Genomic DNA, 23545 nt, shown 5'->3' with positions numbered 1-23545 from the left:
GCAATAAAATATAGAAGGTAATTAGAGAAGTGGCCTGAAACATCTGCATCTGCTTTTAATAATCAAACACTATGAAATGATCTAGAGATTATTTAAATATTTAAGAAAAATTCATAAATAAAATAAACTGAGCATTTCCATTAAATGGAATCTGTCACGTGACATCCTAACCATAGAGTAAATGTAAAAGCAGACATAGAAAAAACAAATCAAAATCTCAAACCAATTTAAATATAATTATTACTGTGAACATTGAAACGGAACATTTACTTAAAATAATTTGACTACAGAAAATGTGATTTGCTGTGACTGTAGATATTTCTATTAAAATGTTACCTTGACTAGTTAATAATTCTGTGGATATGTCAAATTTATTGGATGTACAACTATTGGATGTATGTGCGCAATTAAAATAAGGTCATAAAAGCTGAATGTGTAATATATAAAAATAATTATCAAACTGCTGTTGTATAGTTATAAATGGAGTATAACATATCCCTATTCTCAACGTTTCAAACTGATTTTAAAGAGGCTGACAGACCACGAGATACTGCAAACAATGCACATTTTTGCCGCTGCTCTTAGAGGAAGTCTTACAAACCCAGAGATCTGCTCGTTTAGCCACTGCAGTGCTGCATGAGGCTTGATGTATGTGTTTGCCATTTTGTTGATAATCAGAATACGTGTTCCAGTCATCAGCGGCAGGAAGCTTGTGACCCTTTATGAAGCTGATTTATTGTTGCGTGCTCTGCTCGGACAGCAAGCAGGACTCGTAGTCCTCAGGCTGCTTGACAATGCTAGATAAAGCACAAAGACCAGAAACTCTCAGGGGAACGCGAGACCAAGGTTTCCCCCAACCTCTGACCCCTGATTCTCAGCAGATTGGCTTTGTCCTTGTCAATGAGAGAGCCAGAGCGTGTCTCATTATTCAGAGTTTCACCCATTCCACCGTGCAGAGGGAAAGAATAGTGTGATCCTGTTCAATTAGTTGAAGCCCATTGTGGTTCTCATTATTCTACATCTATTTTCAGCTTCCTCATGCCCGATGCTGCAGCGATGTAGAGCTCTATGAATTTCACAGCTAATCAAGTCCCTTTTTCCACCAATAGGGTGCCTGTCTTATATGCAAGTGTTTTGCACCGTTTTCTACCACAGAAAAGTCGATTATGAGCCAGAAACATTGGCTTTACATTTGCTGTTAATACATTCTGGTCTCCAACAACATGAGTGCTGATGTCTATTTTAACAAGCAACACTATCTTCAACTCAGGTTCAATGGAAACACATACCTGTGGCAACATTTCTTGTGCGTTTTGTGACACTTTCAAAGTGAAACGTCTTGTGAGTGGCGCTAAAAACGTGTTCAGTTTGAATCTAAAACAAATGAGTGTGAATCTGCCAACATTTTACTCCAATTAATTTGATTTGATTTTTGCGTGTATTGCGGTAGTTCAGAAATGTAATGTCCAATGAGTAGCTCTAAAAAAATTGTTTAAAAATAGCATACCACCTAAACTAAACCCTACCCTAAACCTAACCAATTGTGCTAACGCAAGCAGATGTGAGATAAACCTCAAAGAGCAACAAATGCAATTTTAGTTCACTTTTACAAGTCTTTGAGCTCTTTTATCATGACTCGTTTTTTATCAAGCACTCAGCATTTGCATGTGCATTGCTGTACCAGGTGAGCTACCAAGCAAGTTTACTACATTAGGGAAAAAAATTATATTGGTATGTAAATTAATTTCAGCATACATATATGGAGCTGGTAATGTCATGCGAGTGTTAAATTTTAATCTTTTAAGTTTTACAAATAATGCGCTATTGTAGAAGCGTTTTGAACATAACTGTAACAACGTTCGTAGGTCGGGAAGAAGGAGGCGGGAACCGGTGAAAATTCAAACAAAACTTTAATAAAATAAACAAACACAAAATAGCGCGACATCCCCTCGCGGACGACTGTTGCGCACAAACAGAACCAAAACACAAAATAAAGTCCAGGCCTGGTCCTCTCTCGTCTTTCACTGTCGTCACTCCACCTTTTATCCTTCCGGAGCTCCTCTATGGGAAGTCAAACAACCCAAATGTGGGACGAAACAGCGCGGTATTAAAGTGTTCGCGCCGCGCTGACCTGGCATAGGCGCGGCTCAATGGACCGAGCTGCGCGACCGACTCGACAGCGCAGAGAGGACGTGTTTACTAGCGCCCCCGAACTGACAGCGCGGCGCTGATCAGTTACAACAGTGCAGCGCGAACGTTACTCTTCTTCTTCTTCTTCTTCTTCATGTTTTATGGCGGGTGGCATCCAACGTTAAGGTGCATTACCGCCACCTACTATGCGAACATTACTCTCCGCAGAAGTTTGTGTTTTTTTCCTGCACATAACATATTGAAGAGTTATTGCATTTCTTTTGCTTATTATCTTTCATATTACTACATGTAAACAGTAGTGTTAGCTACTTTGAAGCACGTATAGCCTATATTTAGTAGTCACGTTTACAGCAGAAACTTCCATTAACCTCTTAGAATTGAAATATTTCGTTCATCAAGGCATATTTAAGTAAATTTTACATTTAAGGATATTTGTGTAACTGTAGTATATGATTATGCTTGGGAAAAAAAAAGAGTAAAATGTACTTATACTTTTCTGTCGGGACATACATTTTCCCTTATGGAAATACGGAAATTAACAACGGTTTTACTATAGAAAAAGTGAAGTAACCATGGGTTGATTGTCATTTTTTTTAACTCACAGTTTAACTACAAATGTATGGTTAAAAGGTTAGTGACATAAAATGGTTCATTTTAATGTGTTTTCCGATAAACACAATGCAGTGCAAAATTCTAAATACATCATATTGAATTTACATACACTGTACCTAATTTTTAAAAGTTTTTTTAATTAATTAAAATTTATTTATTTAAATTGGAGTGTAGAGAAAAGCCTTACAAACCGTATCCATTATATAAAATTGCAATGTTAAAGTTAAATAACAACGTTCCCTTTACTAGAGACAACAAAAATATATATACTAGGCTATTTAATAATAGTTCAAATTTAAAATGGGCAATATTGTGCTGAATATAGAACTTGACGACAACAACAATAATAACTAATTACAAAATAATATATATATCTATATATATACACTAGAAGCTGGGTGTGCTCCTCAAGAGGACTATGGTATCGAACATTTATTAAAGTCTTATATATGTTATATTTGCAGTTTTTCAAACTACAACTTTTTACATGTAGTAAAAAGGTAAGCAAAAGAAATATAATAACTTAATACTGATTTTCTTTATGTTATGTGCAGGAAAAAAACCACAAACTTCTGCGGAGAGTAATGTTCGCATAGTAGGTGGCGGTAATGCACCCTAACGTTGGATGCCACCCGCCATAAAACATGAAGAAGAAGAAGAAGAGTAACGTTCGCGCTGCACTGTTGTAACTGATCAGCGCCGCACTGTCAGTTCGGTGGCGCTAGTAAACACGTCCTCTCTGCGCTGTCCAGTCGGTCGCGCAGCTCGGTCCATTGAGCCGCGCCTATGCCAGGTCAGCGCGGCGCGTACACTTTAATACCGCGCTGTTTCGTCCCACATTTGGGTCGTTTGGCTTCCCATACTCCTCCGTGGGACTCGAGACCGGTGAGTGGTGCAGGTGTCGCTCATCATCAATTACTCCACCGGCCTCACTCCATTCCCTCACTCCATTCTCAAAAATTGTCTTTATTAATTGATAATCTGCCCCTCTAATTATCATTTGTGTGAAAAATAAATAAAACTCGTTGGTGTTTTACTACTACCAGTGGTCATTTCAGCTGGAAACTGCAGTGCATTGTATGTATAGGTATGACCATGCTGGTCCAGTTAACAGCATAAACTGGTTTGTAAATTCATTTCAACAAAGCTGTTTATACTGGAAAAGCCTGGTATGCTAATGCAACATTTTTTTTTATTCTGGTTTGTTCTGTTCTTGTTCTGTACTGTTTTTGTTTTGTTCTAAAATAATTTAATTTACAAATTAATTTACTTTAATGTGAATTGTATTATGACCGTTGCATCAAAAGCAGCTTGTAATGGAATAAAGACTCAAGAGTAAATTAAATCTCATAACAGCTGGCAAAAAAGTACCTAATTGCTTTGTTTATAAACAGGTTAGAAAGTAATATAGTTTGTTACATCATCATATGGCTCTCAAGTCAGTGAAAACGTGGTGGAAAATGAAGGCACTGATACTGAGAGAAGTTCGCACATCCACCAGGCGAGCACTGGCTTAGGGAGGACAGCCTCCACCGCATTTGGTGGAAAAGATGTTGCTCAGCTCTGTGGCACCAGGCATATAAGATCCATGAAAACCAGGACACTGAGCAAATGAGTAGTCGGGAACCATTAGTGCGTGTGAGTGACGTTAAAACACGCTTGGACTGTGACACGTTTGCATCATGCAGACAGTTCCATCTGCACCTTAAATATTTAATCTGGTTCAATCGGAGTTCAAGACACACACACACACACACACACACACACATATACAAACACATGCATCCAGCTTTCTCTAGTAGAGTTGAGGTCTTCTGCTTGGCTAGCGATTCAGGGATGGTAGGGTTTGTTCAGGAAAAGCTCTTTTCGGAGCGGAGGAAGCCCATGGGACAGGGAGGAACAAGGAGCTTTAGGAGTGTAGTGGCTGCTGTGCTAGGTTACCACTCCCTCTGCTGAGCGTCCTTACTTCCTCTCGTCTCATCAGATCACTGTCAGTGCTCTGGCGGCGTGAGAGGCCTTTTATAGCTCTGTGCTCATAAATTCGGGCACAAGGGCCGCAAAAAACAGGCATAACCCCGCCACCCCCTCCTTTCTCTCTCTCTCTCTCTCTCTCTCTCTCTCGCCGTGATGTCTCTGAGAAACCGTGGCGCTTGATTGCATGAGTAGCACGTTATTGATCGCCATCGCTGTTTTGATGGCAGAATGATGAGCTTGTGCGCCCGAACAAGGAGCTGAACTGAAGAGCTTGTTTGAGCTGGTGACACCGCCACTTACGAGAGCGGCCGCAAATGATAGACTGCTACGTCCTCGCCTGTCTGTGCTCCAGAAAATGGATTAGACCAGAAAATGTTCCGTCACCACATAGTTGTCCCACATAGTTGTAGCTATTGGGAAGTCATTTTACACAGTACGTGATAAAGTATGACCATTGCATTACTTTTACAAGGTCCCTCTCGCGCTGTGTATGAGTGTGTGACTTCAATGTCCATGAATGTTTTAACATTGCAAATGAAACAGAACAGATTAGCGATTGCGTATCTATTGTAAATGGATAAAAATTTTAAAGCACAGAATATGTTTTTGTTTTGATTTGTAGATAAAAGACCCTGAACACTGATTATTTTTAAACTTTTTTTTTTCACTTAGCAAAAATCAGCAAGTACACTTATATTTCAGTCCTAGAGAGCAATTGTTAATCATATTTACTAGGGAAAAAAATCATTTCAGTTTTTTGCAATTGTGTCAATAAATGGAAAAAAAATGCATTGCTTTCAAAATTGTTTTTTCTTTTCATATGAATCAGATCTATGAAAGATTATTTGCTCCGCTAAATAATTGGATGGAATTTGAAATAATTTTCCATTTTATATATTTAACATTCTGAGCACTTTGGACATTTTTGATAATTACTTTTACACTGAGCAAAACATATTTAGGTTATTTGCTATTTAAATAGAATTTATTTATTAACTAATGTAATATCTGAGGATATTAAATAACTTTTATATATATTTTATTGAATAGCCTAATATATATATGGATAATATCTGTGTCTATAAGTTTGTTAAAACAAACACAAATATGTTAACAGTAAATACACCATGCAATCAGTCAAAATGATAAACACATGAGTTGTAGTGTATTTTATATGTTTGTTTGCAATGCTGAATGATTCCCTGCTAAAATTAATACAGTGTAACACAGTAAATATGCATTTTCTGTTCATTTTCACAGACTGAGGGATGTTTTCCCTCTGATGTGTTGCCACAATTGTGGTCCATAGATGTTTGTATATGAAATATCCCGGAATATTCCTTAAAGTTATATATTTTCTTTTTCTTTTTTTTCGGAGGAAATCTCAAATATCCATTTCTCCATGTGTGGTCTCTGAGCTTCTCTAAACTATTTGTGTTTTCATTCTGCAGTCAAATGGTTTTATTGCTTTTTTGTATTCTTTTATTGATATATAGCGACACTGTATTTGCCGCCGGTCTTCTTGGCTTTGTCTCGCAATATGCCAGCTGGTTATTGTATTAGGCACTGGCTGAAGGGATGCTTAGATGGCTGTTTTCAATTAATGCTCCTAATAAAACTTCTCTTTTCTAATCTTTTAAGTTTCGTTTTTGTTTATTAACAAAGGTCTTTTGCTTTCGCACAGCTCAATCTCATCTTCCTGCTCATCACGATGTACAAAATGATGAAACACTCTACATCGCTGAAACCTGATTCCAGCCGGCTGGAGCACATCAAGTAAGTCACATTATTTCCCCCATGATATTTCAGCTCATGTGGAGTCGAAGTGTGCCGCCACACACTAAGAAAAAGCTGCATTCCTAATCTAACATTTAGAACAGGAACAGACATTGCTTCCTGGTTACACTGTATGTAGCAGCTACAAAACTGTAGTTTTTTGCTTGGATAAATTTAAGTGTGTCAACTAAAGGGATTCAGATGGACTCCAGACAGATGTTATTCTCTTCAGGTGCACGTCGTCTATTAATGTGAGCAATGGCCAGAGAGGCACGTAATAATTGAGACAGGCTCAGCGCTGTTCCTCCTTTACAATGACCACAAAACTCTTTTTTGGAACAGACCCCTGTATTCAGAGTCTGCCTCCAGAGTGAATTCAGATGTGTGTGTGTGTGTGTGTGTGTGTGTGTGTGTGTGTGTGTGTGTGTGTGTGTGTGTGTGTGTGTGTGTGTGTGTGTGTGTGTGTGTGAAGACAGCGCAGTCAAAGCACTTCCATGTGTTTCCTGTTGCAAAGAGGGATATCTCTTTCTGTAGCGGTTTCTGTGCTGGCTGACCACACAACTCTTTTGTTTTGTTTTTTGCTGGCATGGCAATGCATGTCTTACTGGTTATATTTGATAGTGTATGACATATTTTCTATTGTTTTGAAATTGTGATGTGTATGTATGTATATATATATATATATAAGATGTTGTTTTTTGTCTTTTTGTGTGTTTCCAATGATTATGGCACTTTCCATGAATAAGCCTGTAAAGCTATTAGATATGTTAGATATTTATGTTATGTTAAAATAATAATTGCATGAAGAGGAGCTAGCTTGAAAAACATATTTCTTTATATGTTATGCTTTAACATATTTTTAGGTTTGTTAGGTTTTGTATAATAATAATAATTAGCTATGTATCATATTTTGCACACAACCCTGTTACAACCAGATTTTTATATATATTACAAAAAAAACAAGGTTATGAATAAAATAGGTTAAAAAAATTATAATTATATATATATATATATATATATATATATATATATATATATATTTGGGGGATAACACTTTACAATAAGATTTAAATGCATGCATTATCTAACATAAACCAAGTTTAATAAATGTTTTAAAATGTATGACTCGTTGCTAGATTTTGTTAGTTAGTAAAAATATAATTGTCCGTTGTTTGTTCATGTTGGTTCACAGTATATTACACAGTATATTATATATGTATATATATATATATATATATATACAGTAAATAATGTTAACAAATACCAAACTTTCATGTTTAAAAATGTATTCGTAAGTGTTGAGTATTGTTTGTGGTTAGTCTGTGTGGATTTTTTCACAAATCAGAATTTAAAGCTTTAGCCAAGTCCCCAATTTTGGTAACAAAAGTTTCTGTAACCCTTGTACCCTGTTCATGGAAAGAGCCTTTATATGTTTTGGATTTGATATACGACACTGATTGCATTTAATGTGATCTTTCAAACTTAACACACAGCCATTGGGTTAATATGCATATTTTATTAGATTTAACAATGATATAGACATGAATAACACGCTTGAAAAATATGTTGCTCACAGGCGTTGTGTCGGCCGTATGTTGTCTAAATGTCTCTTCACCCATCACCACAGGGCAAGAGGAATCAATCCGCTAAACTCTGTTCTCATTGCAGCATGTTTCATGTTCAGCAAGCTAATCTGCAGCATTTCATTTCATTTCTCTATTTTCCATTTCCCCTTGTTTTTTTCTCTCTCCTTTCTTTCTCTTTCTCTGTCCTCTCTCTGTTCTCTTACCCAAACCAGTAATTATCGCGTCTGTGATGGCTATTATAATTCTGATTTGCCTGGGTAAGATTCACCGTACACCCGTAACTTATGTCGCTCATAAAACATTACTGCCGCATTAAATAGTGTAAAACGGCAAAGTACTGGCACATTTGGCCTGAGAGAACCATCTTTAGGCTCTTTAGAAATCGGCATAATGCAAAGCAGCATGGGAAAATTAAATGTACTTGGCAGTCTGTGTAGAAAAAAAGAAAGAAAATTTACAGTGGCGGTAAAGTTTTATGAAAAGTCCTGTCATGTAATAATCAAGTGTGTTAAAGACGACATGCAATCAAAATGGACCCTATTTACTTTCTTAATAAATGTCCACTATTGTACAAGTTATTCTAAAGAAATATATATACATTTTCTTCCTCTGAGATAACATTTTGTTTCTGCTTATGTGACCATATTAATAATAATCGACTAAAACCTTGTCCTAACCAGATACAAAGATCCCAGTGAGAATTAATTTTCACCACAATTATACTGCTTTGTGATGCAAAACAACCAAATGGAAGATATTTTATGTTTAATATGTAGCTTTATGGAGTTCAATCAATAATAAAAATGTATCTAATTATTACAGAAGTTAAATACGTTGTGATGCAGTTTCATGTTGTCTTTAAGAATTCATAACCTGGACAGTTGCATTTATTCAGGTATTTTTGTCTTGTCACAGCTGAGGACAACAACAGTGCCTAACTCTTTTTTTTTTTTGTCCAGCTTTATTTGATTTTTGAACTTCAGAATTCTTACATTTGGACTTTAATGCTAATCCAGCTGATTTGCCTGATCTAATGTTGTCTCTCTCCTCTGCTGGCCATGCTCTCTAGCTATGAAGATAATAAACCATTTATCAAGTAAGAGCGTTAGCTAGACATCTGTGCCACAGCCTCATGGTTGCTCCCCTTGTCATTTTATTGTCTGTTTGCTGGGCTCTTCCAGAAGCGCTGTCTCTCTGTGCTGCTCATGCACACTGTCTGTCTGTCTGTCTGTCTGTCTGTCTGTCTATGGCTTAACTGGTTTCTTAATTTTTATTCCGCCTGGACCGTCTTAAATTGCTGTACATCTTAACTCCATACCCTCATATCCTTAAATCCTTCAAACCCATAACCTTTTCTACCCTCCTCCTCCTCCTCCTCACCCTTCATGTTATTCCTACCCTCGAACTTTTAGACCTCCTCACACTGACACATTCTCGTACACTTCACATGGCAAACCCCCAAATATATTCCTCCCCTCAGATGCCAAAGTGCTCATTGCCTTCATTTTCTCATTCTCATTTCTCAAAGTGTCATGTCCTTATTTACCACATATATGAGTACATGATATATCAGTGGTTATTGACTTATCAGTGTAATATTTAGATGTATTATTTATTTACTTACTTAATTACTTATTTACGTACAGTCCATATTGTATATGTTAGCCGGAATTGCAAATTTAACTGTGTATGCTAATTGTCACATATATGTTATTAAATGTTAATAATTTAGATTAACTTTACTCTCATAGCACTCACTTAAAGTTTATCTATCTATCTATCTATCTATCTATCTATCTATCTCTCTATCTATCTATCTATCTATCTATCTATCTCTCTATCTATCTATCTATCTATCTATCTATCTCTCTATCTATCTATCTATCTATCTATCTATCTCTCTATCTATCTATCTATCTATCTATCTATCTCTCTATCTATCTATCTATCTATCTATCTATCTCTCTATCTATCTATCTATCTATCTATCTATCTCTCTATCTATCTATCTATCTATCTATCTATCTCTCTATCTATCTATCTATCTATCTATCTATCTCTCTATCTATCTATCTATCTATCTATCTATCTCTCTATCTATCTATCTATCTATCTATCTATCTCTCTATCTATCTATCTATCTATCTATCTATCTCTCTATCTATCTATCTATCTATCTATCTATCTCTCTATCTATCTATCTATCTATCTATCTATCTCTCTATCTATCTATCTATCTATCTATCTATCTCTCTATCTATCTATCTATCTATCTATCTATCTCTCTATCTATCTATCTATCTATCTATCTATCTCTCTATCTATCTATCTATCTATCTATCTATCTGTCTGTCTGTCTGTCTGTCTGTCTGTCTGTATGTCTGTCTGTCTGTCTAAAAATGCAAATCCGTCTTTTATACTGTGCCTTATAATCTTGTCAAAATTCACGGTTTTAAAGTAGGTATTATTTAGGTATTATTAGTTTTTATTGTATAGTACTGTTTTACAAATTATTAATGTAGTGTTATGTATTTTTTTAGCTATTTATTTATTTTTAGACACAATAGTATTTTAATATTAGCCATTTATGAGTTATGTGCCATAACTTGGAAGAAAAGAAAAAAAAGATCAGCTTATTCGCATCGGATAGAATTTTAAAATCAATGCATCCTTAGCTCCATCCATTATAGCCCTCATTTATAGATCTCAATGCACCCTTACCCTCAAAATAAATAAATAAATACAATTCTTTATACCGTAAAGCCATCCTATTCCTCATGCCTTCAAATCCTCATATGTTGGTTTATTGTTTCATCTCTCCTCTGATGAAAGCAAGCTCTATCTCTTTGGTTCCTTAGCCAGCCGAGACCTGTTGTCAGCGCCTCCTCCACTAAAACGGACCAATCAGAGATGATTACTGCGCTTTCTCTTTCCCCTCCGTCTGAATGCAGCCCAGTATCATGCGTCTATACCCAGTATGGCATGCGAAAATATCTCCACACTCCACTGCCTCAAAACTGATTAAACCTTCTTTACGACAATCCCGCTTCCATATGGAATTGATTAACCTCTCAATGATATGTTCCACTGCATTTTCCATCTACTTGTGCCTAAGATGTCAGTCCAAATGATTTTCAGAACCTGTGTTTGATTTGTATTGTTTTGCTGAGATTGTGATGCTGTAATGATTTCTGCTCTTTGCTGAAGGAAATGTCCCTCTCTCATGCCTCATTGTTTCTCTTTTATGTGCTCTCGAAGGTCGTGGGTCATGGGCGGCTTTGTTCTGCTGTGTCTCTTGGGCCTGACCTGGTCATTTGGGTTGTTCTTCATCAGCGAGTCGTCCGTTGTCTTAGCGTACCTCTTCACCATCTTCAACACGTTCCAGGGCATGTTTATCTTCACCTTCCACTGCCTGCTTCAGAAGAAAGTAAGTGCTTCCTGAAATATATTGCTCCACCCGAGCTGCGGCAGCACTCGATTTTAACGAGAAGCGCATGTTAAAAAGTTCACTTGAAAAGAGAGAAAAAAAAGCATTCCTTTGAACTGCAGGTTCGGAGAGAGTACAGCAAATGCCTCCGACACACGTACTGCTGTAGCGGGATCACGACAGAGAGCTCACACAGCTCCACAAAGACCTCAACAACACGGACAAGCGCTCGCTATTCCTCTGGAACTCAGGTACAAACACTACTGACCCAATTTCCATTGTTTTCATTTCGACAGCTTTTAATGCGACACATTTCAGATTGGAATGAAGTGAAACTCTGTGAGTGCTTCCATCTGCTCCAAATGTGCACACACACAGGCACAGATCTTTTATGTATGTTTTTTTTTCTTCTTGTTTTTGCTGACAGATTTGAGAGATTTCATTTGAACGTCTTTATGATAGATTGTATTATATTGTAGTGAATCATATAAATAGTTGTGTATGATATGCAATGTTTAGATAGGGGCCTGGTATACTATAATATTTACTTTCTAAACTGTATTATGATATCATATGTAGCATTTGTGTTGTAAATATTTTTCATATTGGTTTATAGTTGTAATGTGAAAATAATGAGTGGAGAGTATTTTGTTTTTCTACAACAAAAACTTCCCAAACAAATAAAAAAAAAAATCTGTGAATTTTACTTAAAAATAATTACATGTGTAGATAAATGTTTAGAGTATATACGATGATGATGATGATGCATCATCCATTATATTAAGTCACATAAATGGAAAACACAACATTTATATAGACTATGCATTGAATATAATTTTTAACTATTTATTTTCTTAAAAGTGTTGTGTCAAATATCCTATGTAAATGTATGCATTTTGACAATTTAGTTAAATAACAACAGACAAATCATATACTGTAACAGTATAAGAGTAGAACAGGAGCTTATGCAATTTTAGGAAGTATTTACTGCCTACATTTTTACTATTTAAATCATTAAGCATTTTAAATAGATTTCAGATCTTCTCAGACCAGATATTTCAGATCTTGCACTCCAATTCACAACAGATTTTGAACAATAATGAATGAAATCACCTAATACATGAAATTTTAAAATAACTTATAATAATAAAAAAACATATTAAATAATAAAAATACAAGGGGGAAAAAACATGTTACTAATTCAAAGGGGTTCCCCTTCGGGAACTCGAGCTGCGTCGGAAAACGCTAGGGGGAACACCTTCAGCGATACCAAGCTCTGAATCATATGTGTAATCAGTCGAACGATGGGCGAGACGTGCGCGGCGGGTGACGTCATGACCAGGAAGCTTTAAAAGCACGTGAGGTGCCGCCGGCGCTAGCTTTCTGTCATTCAGCGAAGCTCTCTGTGTGTGTTGGTCACGATTTATGTTCTGTGAGTCTTATTTATTGTTGTCTGTCCAAAAAAGTGCACAAGCATCCAAAATAAGCTCCAGCAAAAAAAAAAAAAAAAAAAGAAATGTCTCAGCAAAAGACAAAAAAGGGACGAAAGTAGATCGCGTTACAGACTGTGTGTTCCTCCCTGCCCACGCTACATCACGAGCGGGGATACACACAGTCTGTGCGTGGTCTGCTTGGGAGTGGAGCACGCGGCGTCGGCTCTCGAGAGGGCTGACTGTCCGCATTGTGAGCAGTTGCCACTGCGTTTGCTTCGCTCCCGGAAGGCTCTCTTTGAGGAGGGAGCCTTCACCAGCATTCCTCACGGTGCTGGCCCCGCTTCCGCCGAGGCGGAGCGGCAGCTGCACTCGTGGGGTTCGCAGCTGGATCTGGTGGAGGGAATGGAGACGGGCGAGTCCCTATCTTCTTCCTCACCTGCCAGATCCGCTGGCCGCTCGCTGGGATCGGAAGCCCGTTCTGAGGCTACTACCCCCCGGAGAGCGGGCTCGGCGCTTCTCCTATCTTCCTCCGAGGAGGTTGATGTGGAGAGCGTCGAAGATTCGCCCCCTCAATCCCCACAATATGAGGAGCTAATGGAGGTAGTTACTTGTGCGGTTGCCAAGTTGAACATCGAATGGCCCGCAGAGAAACAGACTGAGCCGCAGAGAAGCAAACTCGATGAACGCTTTCTGCAGGCCAGGTCGCTACCTCCGCACCGGAGCCTGCTGTTTTTTCCCGATCTCCACACCGAGGTGTCGAGATCGTGGAAGAAACCATTCTCGGCCCGCTTATTCGTCCCTGTGGTATCGCTGAAGGCGTTCCCCCTAGCGTTTTCCGACGCAGCGTCTCATTCCCTCGGGGAACCATGGTTACATACGTAACCTGGGACGATTTTTAAAGACAGCACAAACACACTTTTTAAGTAAAATATTTCACAAATTCAATCAATAAGAAATTATTGCTACAGTTTATCAAACTTTTAATAGAACATGTCTATGGTTAGTGATTAAACTACATATGAGGTTTCTCTGGTAGGACACGTGAACTTTTAGAGAACTGACTCTAAATGCATAACAGTAGGCGCGTTTCCATTACCCTTCAAATTGCGCAAATTGAAATTGTGAATTGAAAATGCGCCTAATGGAAATGCGTCAATTTCGCAAAAATGCCCATTTACAGGTCACATGGCATATGTAAAATGTCATATGATCATTCTTCAATGTACTATAACCTCCAAGAAACACTTCATACGTGGCCGCTCTCCAGTATAAGGGGCTTTCCCTACCATTAATGCTTAGACAATTTACACTGCACACGTCTGCGGTGCAGTGTGGCTCTAATATGGCCACTGAAGCTGATTACAGCCACTCTAGTCAATGCTTGTGTTTATTCCAGCCGCACCACGCACGTTTCTGAAGCGGCTCACTGTGCTGCTTCTGTAAAGATACACGCTAATGCCTCCTTTGAATAAATATAGCCAAAATCTCACCAAAATCCGTTGCCATGACTTGTCGCGAGAGGCAAAAGGTTACGTTTTAGTCGCATAACATTGGTTAATGGAAACGCCGTCATTTCGCAAGACTTTTTTAATCGACATTTATAAAATATCGCCAAAGTGTTGCGCACATCTGTAATGGAAACGCGCCTACTGACATTGGCACCAGTTGCTTGAAAGTAAATGAAAAGGCTCAGAAAAGTGAAGTTAGTTCTTATAAAAGCTATCATTTGCTTCTAGATGCCACTTGCTTTGATATTTTGTGAGAAATGTATGAATGTCATTGCATCAGATAAGTACGACTGAAGTGTCCAAAGGCATCTTATTTTTGGGGCCACTGTACATATCAGAAAGAAAAAAAAAGATGGAACATGCAATTTTTTTCTCCTGAAGATAGTGATCATTGTTTCATGGCTGTTTGTTCATCTAACAGAGTCGAATCAGAAGAATGTGGAACGACACAGTCAGAAAACAGTCAGAGTCCTCTTTCATCTCAGGAGACATCAACAGCACATCAACCCTCAACCAAGGTCAGCCATGCACCCAAACTCATTTCATAATAGACTGAGACATAATGATCTGTAACCAGTCATCCATGTTTAATTAAATCTTTACAAATATTTTAGTATTTAATTGACCTCATATTTAATCAAATTTATTAATAGCCAATAATTTTTGAAGCTCTGCACTAATAAACTCATTTTCATTTGAATTAAATACCAAATTCATTTATATTTTAACCATTTCAACAGTTAAGTTAAATGAAGCCTGCTTTGGAAATCAGATTTTATTGTTCATGTATATTTATGCATATTTCCGATATATTTATGTAAAACGAGTTTTTTTTATTCAGCTGATAAGCTTATGAAAAGCCTGATTTTACTGGTACACATGCACGAGTATCTATTTTAAACCACTCATATGTGAGTTTAGTTAAAGTCAACATGAAACAGCATTCGCAACCCTTTTACTAATGTAATGTGACATTTGTCAGATAGCAAATTAATTAGACTTTGAAAAGTGGTCTCTCTATGTCAGGTATTTTGGGTGAGGCGGTGGATGAAAACTAAGAAAGATTGGTGTCATCAGCCAAAAAGGGCTCGTTTCAGAGGCGAAGTCATTACATTTTGATGAAAGATTATGATGCCAAACTTTTGTTTTTTATTCCTTGGAATAACATGGACTAATGCATCGTTCACAATAACATCAGGAATATGTATTGAGAAAGTAAATAGCATCACTTTTGATTTCATGTTGATTTTAATGGAAAATTAAACGATTAATGTCCATTTAAAGACACAAGAAGCCAGACAAGCCCCTTTTGGGCCTGTTTTACACAGCTACAGTAGTGAGTCAGTAGAAAATATGCCTTCGGTCAGCTATTTCAAGGATTTAGAAAAAAACTGTCATTTATTATTTAGCCAGGGCTGAAATGCATGTGATGAGAAGATGATGTTCAACTCTAGCTGACCTGCGGTAAGGTTGTATTATTCAGAGCCGTTTGCTTTGGCTTGCTCTAAAACACTCAGCATGCTTTTAATGCATGCGTTGAAGCACAAAACACAAAGGTGCAAAAAAATAAAAAAAATAAATTGTCTTTCCGTGCTTCAGTGTCTCTGTTCAGAAACGATAACAACAATGACTGTTTTTGTTTACAATATTGATATCACAGCATTGTGAGAAAGAAAAAAAAAAAAAATATGGACACATTTTTTTTATAATTTATCATTTAAATTTTTAGCACATAAAATTAAAATACTCTTTTTGTTAGTTTTTTGTTTGTTTGTTTGTTTTTTGTTTGTTTTTGCCATTGGCCAAAAATTCCCCCATTCATTTTCAATGGAGGATATCATTGACAAATATTGTTAACATTTAAAATTGTTAATGTGATAATTTCTTGAAACTAATTTGATTTAATATTACCAATTAATTTGCAGCTAGGTAATTAAATGATAATAATAAAATAAAAATAAATATGCTTCCAGATGAAACACTGCTCATCACTACTGTATGTCTTTAAATAGACATCTTAGAGGTCATAATCTTATTTGTCCTCTTGTTTTTGTTGCTTCAGGAATGACGGGCAATTATCTTCTTACTAACCCTCTTCTGAGACCACAAGGCACTAATAACCCCTACAACACCTTACTGGCTGAAACTATCGTATGTAACACACCAACGGTTCCAGTCTTTCACTCTCCAGGTGTGACGACTAATCCACTACACTCCTTTTGGCCCTTCTGCTGAAGTGATACTGTGTGGTACTATGAGTATTATCAGAGTACTAGGTAGTATCAGCCCCTCTGTGCTCAGAAATTATATATTAGGCTAAAACTGTAGTTCTCACTATGTGGATTTACAGCACAGAGTAAAGCAATTTTTCTTCACTATGAAGCCATTGTGATGCTCAAGATTTTTGTAAAAAAAAAAATTTATGCACGCATATTTATCTTATTTATATTTAAGCAATATTTTTTATATATATATATATTTCTTTTTTTTTAGTGACATGACACTGTTAACTGTTTGTGTCTTGTTTTCTCTTTCCCCTTTCTGCACACACTCAGTGACCTACAGAGAGACAAGTATGCAATCAGTTTTAAATTTGCCCATCAAATGTAATTGTTTTACCATAATTTAACTCTCTGGCCATCAACAGACCATCCACATATTGTCAGCACATGGTTCAAAATCATTACAGTGAGGAAATGTTGCTCTCAGTGAAACAATACTTTCATCACCTCTGCATTTTACAACTTTGGGATGTTGGCACGATGCATGCACATTGCACACACAATTGAGATTTCTAAAATGTACACTGAATGGAGTTTGTATTAAAATCAGTCGCCTTCTCTCTTTGTTAAACAGTCTCGTTTGGGTTGGATTTATCCAAATACTTTCTTCTCAGTTTAAACTGAAATGCTACAGATGTTGAAGCCAGTGCCTTCAATATGAAAAGCACATACACTCTTAAAAATAAAGGTGCATCACGATGCCATAGAAGAACCTTTTTGTCTAAATGGTTCCATAAAGAACCTTTAACATCTGAAGAACCTTTCTGTTTCACAAAAGGTTCTTTGTGGTGAAAGAAGGTTCTTCAGATTATAAAAAGGTAAGAAAGAGATGGTTCTTTAAAGAACCTTTGACTGAATGGTTCTTTGTGGAACCAAAAATGGTTCTTCTATGGCATCGCTTGAAGAACCTTTTGAAGCACCTTTATTTTTAAGAGATTAGTTTGCAGTTAAATTTGAATGTTTAACTGCATGTTACAACAGCTTCTACTGCGGCTCATCCAGTCATGAAACTGAGATTCAGATGCTTTCTGAAAATTAAATTTAAAACAGTGCTGTTTTTTTAGCGGCTGTTTAAAGTTGGAACCCCTCAAGTTTACACAGGTGTCATTCATAACATTTTCAAGTTATTTGTTTAATGTTTTCACTTTTTTTCTGGATCAGAATCTTTTTTTTTTTTTAGCCAAAATATCCAGATTATGGAAGCTTGTTTCTGATAAATAAAGAAATACAAACTAAGACTTTTATCTCGCAATTGCGGGTTTACAATTGTTTGCAATTGTAAGAAAATGTCAGAATTGTGTCTTTGACTTTTTTTTTTTACCCCATGATGGAAACGGGCTTCCATAGTGTATATGTAGTGTCCCCAGTATATTCTCTGTTACCTTCCTCCGGTGAAACACCTCTATCTGTCTGTTTACCAGTTTAGTGAGGAATTATGTCAGAGAAAAGCCCTCGTGTTTCTTTAGCCCTTCCGTCTCAATATCCAGCAGAAATCTCTCTTAAACTCCCTTTCCTCAAATTACTGTCCCTCTTCTGTTCCCATCTGCCATCTCCTTCCTTTGTCTTGTCATTTCTGTGGAGAGGCTCAGAGAATGGCTGTGTCCGAGCCGCCCACCGGTGGGCTCTCGTAAGATGCAGTTAAAGATTATCGTAGCTCATGCAGACATGCACTCATCCATCGGTGCGCAAATTAACTCCAATTACCACATAAAGTCCAGCACAGCAAACAAACCCAACTGTGACATTTAACGGAGGGAAAAGGCCTTAATTTTTACGTTAATTTAATTTGCTAAGTCCTTTGCTTGCGCTAACGTTGTAATTTGTTTTTGTTTTTTTTCACTTTTTTCTGTTAGTGATATCTCATCATGTTTTACAATAAATCATTTTCCTTTTTGTTTTGTGTTCTTTTTGTTCATCAGCAGCGCTCAGGTCTGCTGGCCTGAACAGACAGACTTGATGTGAGTTGTTCAGAGTGAGTTTTCTCTCTCCTGTCTGTTGGATGCTTTCGCTTTCATTGGCTCTCTGTAGTGTGAGAAATGGCTGTGTGTGTGTGTGTGTGTGTGTTTTTTTCCTTCTAATTTAAATTTTTTCTGTTTCTTTCAAACCCTTCACCCCCACCGCCTTAACTGCTTCAAATCAAGCTGATGTTGATGAATTCTGTGACTGTCACCGCTCTTTCATCTGTGAATACACATCTGTGCCTCTCTTTCATTTGTGTCTGTGATGTTTGAAGCCTACAGAATGATTTTAATGTTGTTTGGGATGTGGTTGAAACCAGTGTTCTGAAATTGGTCATTGTGAATTGTTCAAAATTGTGTGATTGGGGAAAAATTCAGAACTGTGGAGAATTCGCAAAGAATGAAATGTGCCTGCGCCTGTGGATTCAGTAAGGAAATTATGCAAATTAGGTCAGGTACACCTAGATGTAAAAGACTACTGTGATCTGGCGTACTTTGCTGGGGCTGTAGAACTGTGATCCAGGCACTTTACTGTAAAAATCCAGAAATGCAACTACACATTATTAGGGGCCTGGATTGTGTGTGTGGTTTGCAAATAATGCATGATTTCACGCTGAAAGTCATTTCAGCTATTTAGTAAATTCGTCACTTAAGTCAATTCAAATGTATTTTTATAGCACTTTCACACTACATATTGTTTCAAAACAGCTTTACAGAAAAGCATGATGTTAATGTTTATAACATCTTCATATATTGTCTAATAGTTACATTTATTAGTTTAGAGCTGGGCGGCAATATAGTTTGCATTTTGCTGTTAGGATATGCTATATAATATCTGTCGGCCTATGCAAGTATGTCCAACTTTATATATAGAACTGTGTGATGATATAGTTCCATTTTGTGATGAATTAAAAAAAAATCTGCCAGTTGACATTTACTATATAGTATACATTGGTTTACAATATATGTATAATGTATAATGGATATAATTATATCTATAATATTAATATATAATGGATATAATATGCATCCGACTTTATATATAGAGCTGTTCGATAAAACAGTTTACAATTTTCGACAATATAAACAATCGCACAGCCAAGATTTGCTAAATAGTATATGTTGTTTAATGTGAGTATACTGTATGTATGCTCACCAAAGGTCCAACTTGTAATATATCATTGGATGATGATATAGTTTCCATTTTTCTTAACAGAACCTTTCAATTCTGCATGCGCAGACTAAGCATTTCCGATTTGTTCCGATGTTCTAAAAATGTTAGCATTTGTGTATTCGACTCAAATGCAGGTCCTAAACAGCATTAAACATTGTGATATATTTCTCAGATTTTGCGAGAGCGGACAACCTGATGTTTTTCATCCTCTTATGTTGTTGCAGGACACTCGGTGACCAGCGGCAGAGATACGAACACGTTCGGGACTCTACCACTCAACGGCAACTTTAATAACAGCTACTCACTTCATAACTACAGCGACGGTGTGCAGGTGGTGGATTGCGGGCTCAGTCTCAATGACACAGCCTTCGAGAAGATGATCATCTCTGAGCTTGTGCACAACAACCTCAGGGCCGCCGAGTCCCGGATCAGCACCAAAAAGGGGGCGGGGATCAGCAGAGGGGAGGAGCCTGTGGTCGCGGAGACGTCGTCCCTTGTGCAGGTGGGTGGGGACAGCGAGATGGACGGTATGGGGCTGCACCACACGCATCCCCGCACGCTCGAAGCCCCCCTCATCCCCCAGCGAACTCACTCGCTCCTGTACCACACGCAGGAGAGAGCGAGGGCCGACGCAGACGGAGGGCAGTCGCATCCCCACAGCTACATCGGCCAGCTCCCGCCTCCAGCCGAAACCGCCCTGCCCTCCCCCAACAGAGACTCGGTGTACACCAGCATGCCAAACCTCAGAGACTCGCCATTCTCGGAGAGCAGTCTAGACGTTGGCCAGGACCTCTCGCCATCCAAACACAGTCCGAGCGAAGACGTTTACTATAAAAGCATGCCCAACCTGGGGTCAGGCCAGCAGCTGCACGCGTATTATCAGATGAGCAGAGACAGTAGCGAGGGCCTCATCATCCCCGTCTCTAAAGACGCTTGTGTCCCCGAGGGGGACGTACGAGAGGGACAAATGCAGCTGGTCACAAGCCTTTAAAACAAACTGTAATCACCGCCCACCATGTACACAGCCCCGCCCATCCACCGATGGCAGAGTGGTCTTCCTTTTTTAGCCTCCCACATAACTGCACACATAATGGAGATGTACCGCTGCTGTCCAACGAGTTACAGGCAGGCCCAGACGGAATCTGCAGACTTTTAATCGCATTTTCTGTGCTGATTTTAGGTGGAAATTTGTAGCGGAAAGTTGTCACTCATGAAATGTCACACAAAGCTTATGCCTTGTTTTTGGTAAAGATATCCTTACAAAAATGCATTAACTTGACCAGCAAAAATGCATAAAACCTGATATTAAGATTTTTGTTCAAAAAAAATGTTGAATTATTATTTGTATTTTTTTTTTTATCCCATTGGGGGGATAAAAAAATATTCCCGGTCAAGAATGCTATGTTATGCCATTATGCTATTATCACCAAATATTTTTTTAAACGTTATTAAAATGTTTTCTTTCAATTAGCACAGGTTTTTGAATGAAAATCATCCAAAAAGAATGCTTTTCATTCAAAAACTGAGGTGCATAAGCCAGGGTTGCCAGGTCTTCGTAACAAAACTAGCCCAATCATGGCCAAAACAAGCCCAATAGCAGAAATTGGCAATCATTTAAAAATTACATTAAAATTGTGTTCCATGGAGGTTGTACTTGATCGAAATCACATTCCAGGGGGGCAGGGAATTTTGCTTTTACCCACAGACAAAAAACATACCGCGGCAACAGTATAAAAGTAAGCACGGACTTGGCAACTCAGATCAATGAAGTCTACAATCATTCAGTTACAAAAAGAAATCTGTACCAACTGAAAGAAAACAAGTGGACAGAAAGATTGAATCCAAGATTTGGTGATAATATAGCATAACAAGACATTTGTAAACAATTCTTAAATGGCTGGCAACACCACATTAGGTACAGGATTTTCAGCAAAGCACAAGAGTTAAGGTAAATGCTGAAAAGAAAATAAAAGAAAAGAAGAAGAACATTTACCAATGGGCTAAGAAACTTCTTAATTCAAGACATATTTCAGCAAGTATACGATTTTGTTCAAAAAAATGTTTTAAGAATTTTTACTGGAAAACAATCCCGAAAATACTAATAGGGAAGCATATTTTTGCAATTTTTAATTGTTACCCTGTTTTTGGTAGCTGAATGTAATCAAATTAGCCACAATTATTTAATAAGCAAACAAGCAAGGGTCAGATGAAGTGTACAGTCGAACTTTGTGAATGAGGGCCTTCTAGTTTTAAGGAAATCTCCAGTTTTCTGCGGTTGCAGATTCCGTGTGGGCCTGGTTATAGAAATACAGTTTCACATTTAAAAGAAATAAATAAAATTAAGTCAACAAAAAAAGTATTTCTCGTTCCAGTGCATACGTTTCTCAAAGGATGTACATATATGTTCACATATTTCTCTTTTGAATGCAGTTTTGCTTTGTCTTTTTTTATTATATACAAAAATTTAATTTCCAGGACCTTAAGACATGCAGAGATTGTCCTGACTGAACTCAAGGAGTCCTGTAACACCCTTTACAATCATCAACAAAACCCCATGTGACCACTAGCAAACAAACCCCAGGCCTTACATTTTCTCAATCATACACGGAACTGTCAAGGGTAATGATATAACATAGAACAATATATTTTGTTGTATTGATTGTGTAAAATAAATTGCTATAAAATAATCAAGAGCAGCCCTAAATATAAAGCAAATGAAGAGATTTTGAAAATGAGATGACTATGTAAAAAGATTTGAAGCGTGTTTATGATGAGCTACGCTGCAAAAGACTTCGCCATTCCTCTGTCCTGTTCATGAAAATGGCTTTCGTTTTAGTAGATTCTCATGTTCCCGTGCCTTGCACACATTTATTTTGTGCAAATCTGTGCAAAGCATGAAAAATGTCGCAGCTGAGCATGAAGGAGGACCTTCTTCTTTAAAGACATGTTACTGCAGCTGGGGTTGGATATTTATTTATTAAATTATTCTTTAAAAATGATACTTTTGTGAATATTTTACAGCACTGGTCGACGTAGTTCATCCTCATAAGCATAATTATGAAACCCATCTCTGATAAACATGTTAAGGAGCCCATCTCTACAAAGGATGTAAAGTTCTACACTTGTTGAAAAATAAATAAATGTGAATTTTTGTCTAATTGAATGTGTAATGCCTTGTTGTTATTTGCACAGTGCGATTAGAAATATGAGTGTGAATGTACTTGTTTGTGTAAAGATCCGGAAACAGAAAGATGGTCAATCCATTTTAAAACTGAGACGTATTCCATCGCTCTTTTATCACAGTGGTTTGGCATGTTTATGCTATTTAAGCTGGTGATGCACATCAAAGTGAAACGCACTGTAAGCTGATACACAAACTGCAATATGAACCTTCATAAACAAACTGAGAACAGTTTGCTGCATTATAGCTAGAGGGCAGTGCACATGGGACCGGCAAGTTCATTTACTGGAGAAAGCTGCGGTTTATGAAGTTTTGAACGGTGTCTCTCTGAAGTCCTGTTTGAAACTATCAGTCATCAGAAAGTTTCTTTCAGACAGCTCCCTGCGCTGCACCTGCTGACGTAACCTCGAAATTGTCCCTGTGCCTCTTTGAAATCATCTGAAATCCTCACAATTCCTTTAGGAGACCCTAGAGTCAATGATG

The 23545-nt window shown here is 37.5% G+C and overlaps 1 protein-coding gene across 1 annotated transcript in view; it reads left to right on the top strand.

Annotated features, from left to right (window-relative positions):
- adgrl2a (adhesion G protein-coupled receptor L2a) overlaps positions 1-21867 on the top strand; it is an 81814-nt gene extending 59947 nt beyond the window's left edge. Inside the window, exons 14-18 of the mRNA XM_016282101.1 lie at positions 6422-6513; positions 11358-11526; positions 11649-11777; positions 14889-14985; positions 20106-21867. Coding sequence (XP_016137587.1) covers positions 6422-6513; positions 11358-11526; positions 11649-11777; positions 14889-14985; positions 20106-20872 — 1254 coding nt within the window. The 3' untranslated portion in view covers positions 20873-21867. The remainder of the gene's footprint in view (positions 1-6421; positions 6514-11357; positions 11527-11648; positions 11778-14888; positions 14986-20105) is intronic.
- Positions 21868-23545: the final 1678 nt, after the last annotated feature.

This window comes from Sinocyclocheilus grahami, unplaced genomic scaffold, assembly GCF_001515645.1.
Source record: "Sinocyclocheilus grahami isolate Dianchi unplaced genomic scaffold, SAMN03320097.WGS_v1.1 scaffold154.1, whole genome shotgun sequence".
Lineage (NCBI taxonomy): Eukaryota > Metazoa > Chordata > Actinopteri > Cypriniformes > Cyprinidae > Sinocyclocheilus > Sinocyclocheilus grahami.
This window is presented reverse-complemented; position numbering and strand designations above follow the sequence as displayed.